At 35.3% G+C, this 15,809-nt stretch overlaps 1 protein-coding gene and 1 long non-coding RNA gene across 3 annotated transcripts in view; one reads left to right on the forward strand and one right to left on the reverse strand.

Moving 5' to 3' along the window:
• Nucleotides 1–15,809, forward strand: part of CCDC7 (coiled-coil domain containing 7) — a 407,709-nt gene that overhangs the window by 272,472 nt on the left and 119,428 nt on the right. Inside the window, 2 exon segments of the mRNA XM_045062653.1 lie at nt 11,843–11,953; nt 13,055–13,165. Of these exon segments, the coding sequence (XP_044918588.1) occupies nt 11,843–11,953; nt 13,055–13,165 (222 nt within the window).
• LOC123386495 lies at nt 299–6,086 on the reverse strand. Of its 2 annotated transcripts, XR_006600418.1 has the most exons (3): nt 5,853–6,086; nt 1,381–1,811; nt 299–1,106 (listed from the first exon to the last, which is right to left on the reverse strand). It is a non-coding gene; the product is annotated as an uncharacterized LOC123386495 (long non-coding RNA). The 2 variants fall into 2 exon arrangements; XR_006600417.1 differs by having other exon boundaries at nt 299–1,811.

Consider the following 15,809-nt stretch of genomic DNA (forward strand, 5'->3'; position numbering starts at 1 on the left):
ACTGAGCCACAATCAATTGACTCTCTGTGTACCTGGGACCATGTACACAAGCCAGACGGAACTATTGAATGGAGAACTAGTCTCACAGAAAACTTTGGGTTCATGAAGCTCATAAATGAAGGTATTTATATCTTTTCTCCCCTAGTTAATTGATTTTTGGGGGGTAGACACTAGCACTCTAGGCACTGTTAGCAGAATAGGTTCATGGTCCTCACATGCCCCATAAAATGACTCTAACTGCAGTAATTTCCTTGATGGCTTAGGAGTGAATTCAGTCAGAGATACCCTTAGACAAAGCATCTATATCAATATATATTTATTAGTGGAGGTCATAACAATGGAGGTCTGTAATGGTCCAATGTGACTCACACACAGTTGTATCTGGTAAAGGTGCTGGTGGTCTTGGACTCAGACACCAAAACAGAAAGTGTTATCTGTTTCTCCTTTGTATTAGATTCCCAGGGCTTCCATAACCAAGGACCACAAACTGGATAACTTAAACAACAGAATATTACTGTCTTAAAGTTCTAGAGGTTGGAATTCTGATATCAAGGTGTCATCAGTGATGGTCCCATCTGAGGGATTGTTACTGAGAGTCTGTTTAATGTTTTTGTTCTAGCTGTTGACAGTTTGCTGGTAATATTTTGTTTTCCTTGCCTTATAGAGGCTCTTATTTCTGCTTTCATCCTCACATCGTGTTCTCCCCATGTGCATGTCCCTTTTCCAAATATCCTGTTTTGATGACACCATTCATATTGGATTAAGGACCACTCTAATGACCTCACTTTAACTTGATTATCTTTATAAAGACAAGGTATTTATTCTGAGTTGCTTGTGGTTAGGAATTCTACATATTTTTGGTGTTGGAGGAGAACACAGTTCAACCCATAACAATCTATTCTCTGGCTTCTAAATATCCATGTCCTTCCCACATGCAAAATATACTCATCTCATTCCTAGGTCCCCAGTTTTAACTCCAGCATCTCACCTAAATATCATTAACTCAAAGTCCCAAATATCATCATCTAAGTCATCCAGTTATGGGTAATACTTGGAGTATGTTTAATCCTGAGGCAAAATTCTTCTCCATCTGAGAACCTGTAAAACTAAACATCAAATTATATTCTCCCAATAATACAATAGTGGGACAGCCATAGAACAGGCATTTCTATTCCCAAAGGAAGAAATTAGAAGGAAAAAAGAGGCCATAGGTCTTAAGCCATTTTTCAAATCTTGAGAATTAGATTAGGTTAGATTTCAAGGCTTGAGAATAATTCCTATTAGCTTCATGCACTATTCCCTTAGAAATCTGGAGTTTGGCCCTACTTTAGCTATGGGTGGCAGCCCCACTCCTTGGAACAGAAGAGACAACAGCCTAACCTTTTGGTCTTTGCCCTCGGCCTCTGGTAGCAGTGGTAGCTCCAGTGATGTTTGAACTACCCTTTGGAGTTATTCTTCCCTTTTCTTGTAGAATAGCATATTTCATCATAGAATGGCTTTATCAATTCACTTTTTTCTCTAAAAAGTCTTACAGAAGTCTGACAGCCTTCCTTCATTTTATTCTATCTCTGTTCCCTTTGGTCCAGGCTGGCAGTGTTTCTGCTGTAATAGTTGATTAGATCCACAACTCACATCCAAAATTTCTTTATAAAAACAGTTGTCTAGCCAGAAAATTGGGTTGTGACTTCAAAGCATGCTTTCTTTCTTTTTGCTTTAAATATAAATAGGCTGAGAATTTTCTAAATCTTCATGTTCTGGTTCTTTTTGCTTAAAATATTTTCTTCAATTTATCTCTTTCCTTTGGCATTTTCCTATAACAACAAAGAAATCAAACTGTGCCTTAAACACATTGCTTAGAAAATTCAACTAAATATCCACATTTATTGCTTACAAGTTCTACTTTCTACCCAACAGAACACAGTTCAGTCAAGTTCTCTACTACTTTATACAAGGATTAACTCTCCTCCAGTTTTCAACTACATGTTCTTCATTTTCATGAAGCAATTTGGTGGTGGGGGGGGTGCAACACTGTTTTTTTAAAGAGACAGTCAAAGGACTTAAGATGGTGGAAAAGTAGGGGGACCCTAAAGATTCCTGGTCCCTCAAACACAGCTGTTTTGAGATCAGATAACTGAAAAAAAATTTATGACAACAGTCATAAGACTACTAGCTGGGCTTGAAAGAAACACAGAAGACTCCAGAGGAACCCTGTTGCAGAGATCAGCAGAAGAAAAGATCAATGAAACTGATTCACTGAAAGAATAAAATTGATAAAACTAGCCACATTATAAAAAAAAAGGAACCCAAATAGATAAAATCACGAATGAAAGAGGAAAGATCACAACCAACACCACAGAAATACAAACAATTATAAGAAAATACTATGAAAATTATATGCCAACAAACTGGGCAGTCTGGATGAAATGGACAAATTCCTAAAAACATACAAACCACCAAAACTGAAGCAGGAAGAAATAGAAGAAATAAAAAACTTGAACAGACCCATAACAAGCAAAGAGATTGGATCAGTAATCAACAATCTCCAAACAAACAAGAGTCCTGGGCCAGATGACCTCCCAGGAGAATTCTAACAGACATTTCGAGAAGAGTTATTACCTATTCTTTTCAAACTGTTCCAAAAATAGAAATGGAATAAAAGCTTCCAAACTCATTCTATGAACCCAGTGTTACCTTAATTCTAAAGCCAAACAGAGGCCCTACTAAAAAGAATTACCAATATCTCTGATGAACCTGGATGCAGAAATTCTCAATAAGATACTAACAAATCAAATTCAACAACACTTTAAAAAATTATTCACCATAATCAAGCGGTACTTTTCCTAGGCTGCAGGGCTGGTTCAGTATTCACAAATCAATCAACATGAGGCACCACATTAATAGAAGAAAGGACAAGAACCATATGATCCTGTCAACATGCAGAAGAAACATTTGACATTATTGTCAAAATCCATTGTCAGAATCCATTATTGATAAAAAAAAAACCCTTAACAAAATAGGGAAAAATGGAACATAAAATCATAAAGATCATGTATGAAATATTCACAACTAATATTATCCTCAGTGGAGAGAACCTGAGAGACTATCCCCCATGGTCAGGAACAAGAAAAGGGTGCCCACTCTCCCCATTGCTATTTTACGTAGTACTAGAAGTCTTAGCCTCAGCAATCAGACAACAAAAAGAAATAAAGGGCATACAAATCAGCAAGGAAGAAATCAGAATTTCACTATTTGTAGATGATGTGATACTCTATGTAGAAAACCAGAAAGGCTCCACCAAAAAATTTCTAGAACTAATACATGAATTCAGCAAAGACTCAGGATATAAAATCAATGTGAAGAAATCTGTTGTAGTTCTATATACCAATAATGAAGCAGCAGAAAAAGAAATAAAGGAATTTATAATTGCATGAAAAACAATAAAATAAAATAAACCTAACTAAAGAGATAAAAGATCGGTACTTTGAAAACTATAGAAGATTTGTGAAAGTAAGTGGAGGACACAAAGAAATGGGAAAACATTACATGTTCATGGATTGGAAGAAAAATATTGTTAAAATGTCTATACTACCCAAAGTAATCTACACAGTTAATGAAATCCCTATCAAAATAACACCACAATTCTTCACAGAGCTAGAATAAACAATCCTAAAATTTGTATGGAACCACAAAATACCCCAAATAACCAAAGCAATCCTGATAAAGAAAAAACTAGAGGTATCAAGATTCTGTATTTCAAGCTACATTACAATGCTGTAATCATCAAGAAGGTATGATACTGGCAAAAATGGACTTGTCGAATGGAATAGAAAACCCAGAAATAGGCCCACAACTATATGGTCAACTAATCTTCAACAAAGCAGAAAAGAATATCCAATGGTAAAAAAGACAGTCTCTTAAACAAATGGTACTGGGAAAACTGGAAAGCAACAGGCAAAATAATGAAACTGGACCACTTTTTTGCACCAACCAAAAAATAAATTCTAAATGAAAGACCTGAATGTGAGACAGGAAACCATCAAAATCCTAGAGGAGAACACAGGCAGTAACCTCTTTGACCTCATCTGGAGCAACCTCTTTCTAGACTGGTCACCTGACGCAAGGGAAATGAAAGCAAACATAAACTGCTAGAACTTCATCAAGATAAAAAATCTTCTGCACATTAAAGGAAACAATCAACAAAACTCCCAACGGAATAGGAGAAGAAATTTGCAAGTGACATGAGATAAAAGGTTAGTATCTAAAATGTATAAAAAACATCAACCTCAACACACAAAAATCAAACAACCCAGTTAAAAAATGTACAGAAGACATGAATAGACCCTTTTCCAAAGAAGACATCCAGCTGGCTAACAGACACATGAAAAAGTGCTCAAAATCAATCATCATTTGAGAAATAAAAATCAAAACCATGATGAGATACCACCTCATACCTGTCAGAATGGCTAAAATTAACAACACCAGAAGCAACAGGTGTTGGTGAGGATGCAGAAAAAGGGGAAACCTCTTGCACTGTTGGTGGGAATGCAAACTGTTGCAGCCACTCTGGAGAGCAGTATGGAGGTTGCTCAGAAAACTAAAAATAGAACTAAGCTACAACCCAGTAATTGCACTACTAGGTATTTCCCCAAGGGTACAAAAATACAGATTTGAAAGACTACATGCACTCCAATGTTTTAGCAGCGCTATCAGCAATAGCCAAAATATGGAGAGTGCCCAGATGTTTATCTACTGATGAATGGGTAAAGAGGATGTAGTGTATATGTATGTATGTGTATACCCTCAGTCATCAAAAAGAATGATATCTTGCCATTTCCAATGATGTGGATGATGCTAGAATGTATTATGCTAAGTGAAATAAGAAAGACAAATACAATATGTTTCTATTTATATGTGAAATTTAAGAAAGAAAACAGATGAACATATGGGAAGGGTGCGGGAGAAGAGAGGGAAACAAACCATAAGAGACTCTTACGATAGAGAACAAAACTGAGGGTTGATGGAGGGAAGGTGGTGGGAGATGGGCTAGATGGGTGAATAGGTATCAGGGAAGGCACTTTTTGTGATAAGCACTGGATGTTGTATGTAAGTGGTGAATATGGAATTATATTCCTGAGACCAATATTGCACTGTATATTAACTAAAATTTAAATTAAAAATAAAAAGAGACTGTGTTTCCCCATTGTATATTCTTGGCTCTGTTCATAGTTTAATTGACTGTATATGTGCAGGCTTATTTCTGGGCTCCCAATTCTGTCCCATTGATATGTGTCAGTTTTTATGACAACACTATATTTTTTTTATTGCTATAGCTTTGTAATATAGTTTGAAATATGCAAGTGTGATGCTTCAAGCTTTGTTCTTTCTCAAGATTACTTTGAATGTTTGGGATCTTTTGTGGCTCCATTTAATTTTAGGATCATTTGTTCTATTTCTATGAAAATGCCATAGGAATATAAAAAAATTTGAATTTTGATTTCAGTAATGTTAGCATACATTGTTATATTTGTTTCAGGTGTACAATATAGTGATTTAATAATTCTATAGATCAATCAGTGCTTCTCAAGATAAGTGTACTCTTAATCTTCACCTATTTTGCCCTGTTCTTTTATTTGAGACATATTCCTCTGTCTCCTCATTTTGTCTGTTTCTCTGTGCTAGGAAAGTCAGTTATGTCTCCTACACTTGAAAGTAGTGGCCTTATGAAGAAGGGTTTCTATAGTGCCCTGCAGGGCAGTGTCCTCTGTTCACCTGAACCTGGCACTTCAGAGGTATCTCCTATGTGTGTTGCATGTGCTCTGCTATTGTGGCTGAGAAGTTATATGAATTTTTACCTGTTGTGGCCAGTGTTTGGTCCCTGTAGTGTTAGTGATCCAGTCTGGGGCTGCCTTAGGCTTGAGTTGAGTTAGACCTGGCATTTATCAGAGATGCAGTATCATTGAACTGCTGGGTGTGTTCCCTGTGTTGTCTCCTGTGAAGCTTTCATTGGTGGGTGCGGACTACTCCACCCACTGCTGGGATTGTACTGTTCTCTCCTCAGGGGGAAGAGTCACTGGAGTGGTGCTGGCCCCAATCAGGGCTGCTTACGTATTAAAGTCTTATGACATCACTTTGGATGGGCTCTTGTCAACAGTATATTGGAGGGGGAAGATCTGCAGAAGCCTGTGGACAGGATGTATGGTGTTAGCAATTTAGGAATCAAGTGTTAGGGTAGTGCTGGTTCACAAAGGTGACCATGTGTTTAGGCTAGAGGGTGGGAAAAGAAATGGCTGTGGGTAGGTCCTTTGTTCCTGGAGAGTCTCCCAAGGATCTCTGCGCCTCCAGCACATGCTTTGGGATAAGTAAACAAATATTCCTACTTAATGGCCCAGGTGTTTTCCAAACTGCTGTTTCTATGCTGTATTTCTGCAGGGCTGTGTGCTGTGCTGTCTCTTTTAGGGCAGGGATTCAGTTTCCTTTCACCCTCCCAGCTCCCAGAGAGCCAAGCCCAATACTTTTTAAAGTTTCAGGTCTTAAGTCCCACTGTTTACAAGAACTCACAAAATTCAGCCCGTCTGGTTTTCAAAGCCAAATGTTATAGGGATTTGTCTTTGCCATTTGGGCTCCCCAGTGTGATAGGCTGTTTCTCTCCCGTCTCCTCACCTGCAGTGCCCTTTGCTCCTGTGGACAGTCCTATGGGTCCCTTTAGCTCCCCTCTGCATCTCTGCCCTCCCTACCCTTTTCAATGTGGCAGCTTCTCTACATTTAGCTGTGGAGTTTGTTCTTACTGTCTTTGGGTCATTTTCTGGGTTATTAACACTGATGTGAGTGTTTTCCAGTTGTATCTGTGACATGGTGAGCTTAGGGTCCTTCTACTCTGCCATCTTCCCTGGAAGTCATCATTGGAATTTTGATAAGGATTGCATTGAATCTCTTGATTGCTATAGGTGGTGTGAATATTTTCACAATATTAGTTCTCTCAATCCATGAGCATGGAATATCTTTCCATTTATTTTTGTCTTCTTCAATTTCTTTCATCAATGTCTTATAGTTTTTAGGGTATGGGTCTTTTGACTCCTTAGTAAAATTTATTCCAAGGTATTTTATTATTTTGAATGCTATTATAAATGGAATTTTCTTAATTTCTCTTTCTGATAGAGTTGTAAGAGTACAGATCCTTGTCTTGTTTCTAATCTTAGAGAAAAGCCTTTCAGGTTTCCACTGTTGATCTTATTAGCTGTGGGATTACCATATATGGTCTTTATTATGTTGAAATAAATTCCCTCTATAAGCATTCTGTTGACAGTTTTTATCATGAATGGATGTTGAATTTTGTCAAAAGATTTTTCTGCATCTATTGAGGTAATCATATGATTTTTATCCTTCATTTTGTTAATGTGATGTGTCACATTGATTGATTTGCAGATGTTGATCCATCCTTGAATAAATGCCACTTGAATATGGTAAATAACCCTTTTAATGTTATTAGAACTTCTTTTATCATTCGTATTTCTAACAACATTCTCTTCATGATGATATATGTATTGCCTAAGATAATAAAACCTTTTTGTAAAACTCTCCCCCTTTCTTTCTTAGCCCTCACCAGAATCACCTTTAATGTCCATTTTTCCAACAATCTTTTTGAGGTAATCTAGGTTTTTTTTTTAAGTTTATTTATTTGAGAGAGACAGAGGTAACATAAATTGGGGAAAGGCAGGAGAGAGAGGGAGACAGAGAGAATCCCTGATGTTGGGCTCAGACTCACAAAACTAAGATCCTGACCTGAGCTGAAACTGAGACACTTAACTGACTGGGCCACCCAGGCACCCCTAGTTTTTTTGTTTTTATCATGCTGTTCAAAACTCTTGCAGTTTCCTACCCATTACCCAATTCCAAAGACATTTCAACATTTTTTTTGTACTTGTTACATCAGTAGCCCACTTCCTGATCCAAAAATCTGTGTTAGCTTGCTTAAACTGGCATAACAAAATACCACAAACTGAGTGGCTTAAAGAACAAAAAACTATTGTCATACAGTCAGCAAGTAAAAATCCAGAATCAGATGTTGGTCATGATGTTTTCTTCTGAGACCTTGATTGAAAATCTGTTTCATGCCTCTTTCCTACCTTCTGGTGGTTTTCTGGCAATATTTGACATTTCTTCTCTTATAGATGCATCACCCTGATCTGTGCCTTCATCTTCGTATGGTGTTCTCCCTATATATGTGTCTGTCTCTGTGCTCAAGTTTCTTGTTTTTATAAAGATACCATTTATATCAGATTAAGGCCTAGTATAATGACCTCATTTTAACTGGATTACCTTTTTAAATACCCTATTTCCAAATAAGGTCACATTCTGAAGTAATCGGGGATAGGAATTCTATACTTTTTGGCAGGAGTGGGCACAGTTTTACCCCATAACCCCTCCATTATAGTGTGAAGGATTGTGGAGATCACAGCTAATTATGCACCAATATCCAGAAGGACTAATAAATTGAGTTCTGAACTTGGTACAGGACCATTATTTTCCACTAGGGATTCTGGGACCTTGGCCCAACCCCTAGTCTTGCATATTTTTGAAAGCTGAGACATCTGTTTAAAGTTGACAGGGCTCCATAATTCAGCCCTAGATTCTCTGGGAGGCACAGAAAGAATAGCACATGTATTAATCATAAGAGGATCATCCTGAAGACTCTAATTGAGCAGCCTGCTGGAGCCACAGGCCACCCACTACTTGACCATGAGTCCCTTGGTAACAAAGCTTATCAGTCTCCTCTTTAGGAACCTACTGTTGAGTAACCAGATCTAGAGATTTCTTTGGGATACCCTACCCTAAATGGTCTAGGGGAGGACACAGGCTTACCATTTTTACATCACTCTTTCTTCTGGTCAGTCTTTGCTATCTGGGCAGGAGCCATGTTTCACAAACTCAATAATTGTCAGTGAAGATCTGGATTATGTCTCAAACTGATCAACATGACCTTTAAGGAGGTTTAATTGAGTTCAATAACCCATAAGAACTGGATGAACAAACCTCATTTGTACATCTAAGAGACCAGTAGGGTGGCTCACAGGAAACTATATCCATGGAAGGATGATTCATCCATGTTGTTCAGTGCCAAAGACCTCATCATGTGTGGGCCAAATCTCTCAGAGTCAATATACTATCCAGCTGAGAATGTAGATGGTGTTGAGTGGTTGCATTCTTCCAACCCAGTGCCATCCTCCTGTTTTTCCTTAGGCAAAGTGGCTGTTGTTATTGTACTCTGGAAGTGGGGGTCTTTAATGTCATACCCTCGAGGTGCCACTCTCACTAAGTTTAACAAGATTACCCCCTTCATTAAGGAGACAAACTATCCAAGTCTCTAAGAGCATCAGATTACCAAACAAAGTGATCCCAAAGAGATCTTTGTTCTTTTTTTATTTCAGGTATGAATCTTAACAAAAACTTGCTGTGTTGTAGGCTGTCTTTTGGTGCCAGAACCATATTTACACCTAACAATGGTAACTGGGTACAACTCAGCATTCAGAGTCTCTGATGAATTTTCTTGTCATCACTGAAGGACTGTATCAGTAGTTAGGGAATTACTTCTCTAGCTTTCCTAGAGTCTCTCTTTTGGATCTGTATTTTGGACCACCATATGAGTTTGACCAAGGAATTAGAGGCTAAAGGGAAGCACCAGTGATCCCCCTAATACCTGAAAAAGTTATGTAACCAGTTGCTACCACTACCCAAAACACCCCCAGGATCCACTAGTATTTTCTGAGTTCTATTAGCATGGCTGATGAAGTACCCATGGAACTCTCAGACTCTTGAAAATGACCCACTAACATCACTGGAGAGTGTCTAATGGATTTCTCTAATACCTCTCAAAAGTGCCCTATGGGAAGTTGAGGGTGTTTGCCTTCTAGATAGAAAGTCAGTGTACTCTATTAACCATTCTGCTCAGTTCACCAATTTGTCAGAGAAAGCACTGACAGTTGTTGAGTTGGTCAATTAATAAGCCAAACTGAAAGTAATTTAATTACTTTATCTAATTACTATGATATTTTATAAGCAAGAGTCAAAACAGGAAAGGGCCAACTTTAACAATGTTCCATTTTTCCCCATTAAAGGAACCAGGGGAGTGTTAGATGTTCATCACAAATGCAGAGGGAGATTGTCTCTCACTGCTGAAGGATTCTCAAACAAAAGGCTCTTGCCATTTTATGGCGCCAGGATATGGAGGGACTTGGGGAGGGCTAGGAGTGGAAAAGTACTGAAAACTAAGTCAGAAAGGAGAAAGTTGTCCTCAAGGCTTCCCCAGGAAGGTAGCCCAAGCAGAGTCACCTGAACAGCACAGTGCCTCATTTGAAGTCTATGAATGGAACAGCTGGTCAAGGCAATGCTGACCTGGAGAGGCCTGAATACATGATTGTACTTCCTTGCAAAGATCAGCCCACCAGCTGTGTTTTAGGCCTAGTGTGGAGTAGGAAGCTTTCTCATATGATAACTGCCAGGTAAAAAGTTTGTAATTTTCTATGGGTTGAACCTGAAAGATTACACATAGGATTTTAACTTGGATCTGCACTCCATAATTTATACACTTATACTAATATATATTGAGATACACACACACACACATTCATGCATACATGTGCATGTGAACATATACATGCATATTGTGCATATACACGTTTTAGAAATCATGAGGACTCTTGGACACCTTCAATTCTAATCTCTCATGTCTCATTCTTGCCTTCCTCCATTTCATATGTGTATATCCTTTCTTCCAGTGTTAATCTTGAATCTTTATTGGAGCTAAGAGCCTGATCATGTAGTTGCTCAATCCTATAATGCTTCAACTTCATTAAGGAACTGCTCAGCACATACCACTACAAAAATAAGTCTATTCAAATGATTTAGTGATTTTTCTTGCAATCTGCCCCCTATATTCTTGCCTAAGATTGAGGGTATTTTTCAAACACTGTATTGATGACTTATTTGGATTAGTATTGTTATTTTTATCCCTTCACTAGAGTCATTTCACTTGCATTCAGTGTTAGCTTCCTCTTCTTATTCTTGTTGATTTAATTTTATTTTTGGAATGTATAGAGAGCATTAACCTGCTTCAAAAAGCAAATATTATGCAAAAGATATATGTCCTTCTCTTTGCATTCCTTAGACTTCTCTCCCATCCCATCTTCTTATAGGTAAGTAACTGTATTATTTTCATGTTTATTTTTCCTCTATTTTGTGAATTTAATATCTATTTCTCTATTTGTTTCTGATTACTTCTTTCTGACCCAAAAGTTAGCATACTAGATACACTTTTTTAAAGAGTTTTTCCACTTAAACATTAGCTCTTTTTGTCAGTTTATAGAAATATTTATTAATTTTATGCAAATACATAAAGCAGTTTATACCATGTAATATGCCATAGATTATACTATACCATAATTTATAACATATACCTTAGTTTATTCAACCAATATCCTATTCTTAAACATTTAGATGGTTTTAAATATTTTGCAATTGCAAACAATATTGTAATGAATAGACCTTGTACATATGCATTTTTGTTGGTTGGTTTATTGTTATCAATTAACCTAGTATATAAATAACCCAAAAGTGGAGACTGTTATGAAATGTATTTGTTGCCACAGAATATTTTGGACATAATGAGACAGCCTCAGTAGTATCAATTAAAACTTTTCTTATCATTTCCATGTCAGATCAACCATTAGGACAATTTATTTATAGCTATAAAAAGAAAATGCTATTGTACACTTGTTATAAATTTAAATCTGGAGTTTTCATAGATCTGCTTTTCCATTTAGTGAACTAAATGCGTCTCTTTATTTAGCTCATTTTGGAGTACCAGATGAAAATTTAATGCTTGTGAATGAAGATTCAGTGTCACAACCCCAAATGCAAGTAGAGAAACAAATAACTTACAGAAAGAAAAGGCGCCATAGTAAGTATAATAATTATGGATAAGTTTAAATTATTTTAAACCCATCAGAAGATTTTTTTCTTTGGTTCATGAGGACACTTTTGAGCATATGTTTTATAGGAACTTTACACTCTAACCTAAATTGTGAATATGCAAAGATAACTAGAAAACAAAAGTAAAAGCATTAATACCCTCAGGCTGGAATTTCAAATCATAAGACTATTTCACAGTCATAGGATACACATTAAGTATCCACCAAGGCCCAATAACTCTCCAGTAATACCTCAAAGTATCTTTTAGCTGAATCTGTGAGATTACAGTTCTTGGGAGATTTTGACAGTTGGGCACTTCTGACCTGTAGTGGTGTCATTCTGACATAAGGTCCAATTGAGAAACGTGAGAGGTTTAATTAGGCCACACTGTCATCATTTGTTACTGAGAGAGAGCTGCTAGCTATGAAGTTGGTTAATTCAGACAATAAACTAATTTGAAAGTCACAATTAAGCCTTTATTCACTTGTGATAATATAAACAAGAGTCTAAATATAAAAGGGCACCAGCCCACCAGTATTTCAACCAGTGTTTCATAAAATGACATCAGACAAGCATCAAATGTATCAGTGCAGATTGGTAAAGAATGTCTTACATATACATATATACATACATACATATGTACAATTATCTACCATTATAATAGAAGTATTCATATTATACCAGTTCTGTAGTTGAGATATATGTATCAGTTTATTTGGCCAATCTCCATGCTTTAACATTTAAATGGTTTTAAGTATTTTGGAATTACAAAAAAGGCTGTAATGAATACTCTTGTGCATATGAGTTTTCATTGCTTGGTCTATTATTGTGTATTAGCCTAAGTATAAATCACCCATGATACCTGAAGACCAACAGAAAATGTATTTGTTACTGAGGTTTATTTATGAAATAATGAGACAGTTTTGAAATCAGCCATTTTCATAACAGTTCTAGCATTATAATAATTCACTTATGACCTTATAAAAATGAAGGAAAATGCTGCTGTGCATTTGTTATAAATTTGAAATCTAGGGATTTCACAATAGATCTGTTTTTCCAGTTCGTAGACTAAATCTATCTCTTTCTATAGCTTATTTTGGCATACCTGATGAAAATCTTATGTTTGTGAGTCAAGATTCAGCATCAAAATCCCAAGTGCAAGTAAAGAAAAAAATAACTTCCAGAAAGGAAAGACGTAAAAGTAAGTATAGTAATTATAGGAAACTTTAAATTATTTTAAATTAACCTCATCAGATTTCATTTGGTTCATGAATATGTTTTTTGGGCATATATTTTACAGAAACCTTACACTCAGATCTAAAGTGTGAATATCCTGGGGCACCTGGGTGGCTCAGTCAGCTGAGTGTCTGACTTCAGCTCTGGTCAGATCTCACGGTTCCTGTGTTCAAGCTCTGCATCGGGCTCTGTGCTGACAGCTCAGAGCCTGGAACCTGCTTCAGATTCTGTGTCTCCCTCTCTCTCTGCCCCTCACCTGTCCATGCTTACACACTCTCTCTCTCTTTCTCTCTCTCTCAAAAAATAAGTAAATATTAAAAAATAGATAAGGCATGTATATCCTAAGAGAGGGACAAAAGCAAAATTAATAATACTGTTTGGTTAGTATTTGCAAGGTCAGTAATTATTAAGTAAATGGCTTCCATGCACACTAATGAAAATTATTCACATGATTTTTTTTCTTCCATGGGAAGAAAATTTGATGATTTTTTGGCATATCCAGACATTTCAAACATTTGTGTTTTTTTTTTCCTTAGCATTTCCTCTTGAAAAGCAAAACAATGAAATGATGTCACAGGAAAATCAATTTCCTGAGGAGAAAGTTTTATTTTTAAGAAACCAAGTTCAAAGTAAAAAACTTGAAACTACTAGAAATATGAATCTTGATAGCAAGTAATTAAATGTAAATCTTATGAATTATTTTTAATTAAATTCAGGAGAACACTTTTGGATTTATGAATATGTCTTCAACCATATGCTCTTTGGTAATGATTCCCATCACACTTTAGATACTTATTAATAATTTATCTCTTTGTTTTAAAATTACTGAATTAGATGTGTTAAATCTTACTTTGGGATTTATTTTTTCTTGCAGTTGTGGCAGCTTATGATTTATATCTTATGACAATCTATTATTTATGGTATATAAAGTTAAGATTTATAATATCTTTCAAGGACAGAACATTTTGTCTTAATTAGGAAGTTTTTATTTATTTTCCCCCAAAACTACTTTATCTACTATTAATGTAGCTCCATAAACCTCTGGTTGGTATTTGCATCATATATTTTTTTCTATGCTGTTTCTTGTATCTTTGTGATTTTGCTGTATCTCTTGCAAGAAACTTATAAGTGTAAATATCTTAAAATTCAGCTCGTTCTTTGTCTTTTAAGTAGTTCTCAATCATATATAATCTAGTTATTTCTACTTTTAATTACCCATTTCTTGGGTAATTTTTCCTACTTTTCTTTCACTTTTTCACTCTCTGTATTTTTTATCCTTATATGTTTTTCCTTACCCATATCTGATTAAAAATTTTTAGACTTTATTCTAAAATGTGAATACTCTAAAAAAACTAAAGAATCATTTCAAATATGTAAGTATATATAATAATGTTTATAATAATATTTCTAAATTAAATATATTTAATGCTTCTGTAAAAGTAGCAAGACTGCTTACATACACACAAGTGAAAGTATATTCACATGATATTTATATTTCAACTAGATAGGATTTGCTTATATCATTAAAAAATGACATAACATATTGTTGGATAAATAACATATATTGTAAATCCAAAAGTTCTACCACAGATCCAGTTCTCTATTTACTGCTTTTATGACTTTCTTCTTGAAGCCCAGAAAATGGATGAGATATCAGATGAAAATCTTTTGCCTGACACTTAAAACTGTTAGAAAGAAAAAACAGTGAATATGATAATTATGATTATTAAATTATTTAAAATTTCAATTGATTTGAACAGAATTTTGTTTATGAATGTATATTCTGCTACAAGCTTACGTACATCTATTAAGTCAGATTTTTATTGTGTTATTTAAATTTCCTATTTCTTGATTTTCTTGAATTTTGTTTGTCCTACCAATTATGGAGAGATGCATATTGAATTTTCGCATTATGATTGTGGACTTATCTATTTATTCCTGCAGTACTATTTTCATTATATTGCCAATTTTCCTTATACTGTCTGTTGTTAGGTGCATAAAAATACAAATGTTAGATAATTTCTTATGAATTCAATGATTTCTTTTTCTGAAAGGTGCCATTTTATTCTGTCTCCATTAAGGTCTTTTGACCAAAATCCTATTTTGTCTGACAGTGACATAACTATTGCGTATTTATTTTGGTTACATTTACATGACATATCTTTTTTCACCTACTTAGTTTCCAATTTTCTGTATTATTATTATTTAGTAGTGTCACTTATTAATAACCTATAATTAAATTATTTATAAATCTAGTGTGACTGTCTTTGTCTATCCCTATAACATATAATCCATTTATAATTATGGTACTTATTGATACATTTGGATTTAATTATTTCTATTTTGGAGTGCTCTGTATTCTTCCTACCTGACCTAGCTTTCTTTCTATTTCATTTCCTTATTTTGGAATTATTACTTTCTAATCAGTCTAACTTTTACATCAATCCTATATATTTTAAAATTTTTAAGTATTTAAAAATGTAAATGCCCTTAGTACAATAAAGTCTAATTATAACTTTCTAAATGTGTGTATAAAGTAACAAAAGTACCTTCACATACTTTCAGGAAAGCACTGTAATGATTTTTATATTTATTTTATAGTCTGTTTT

The sequence above is a fragment of the Felis catus genome, chromosome B4 (assembly GCF_018350175.1).
Source record: "Felis catus isolate Fca126 chromosome B4, F.catus_Fca126_mat1.0, whole genome shotgun sequence".
Classification (NCBI taxonomy): Eukaryota; Metazoa; Chordata; class Mammalia; order Carnivora; family Felidae; genus Felis; species Felis catus.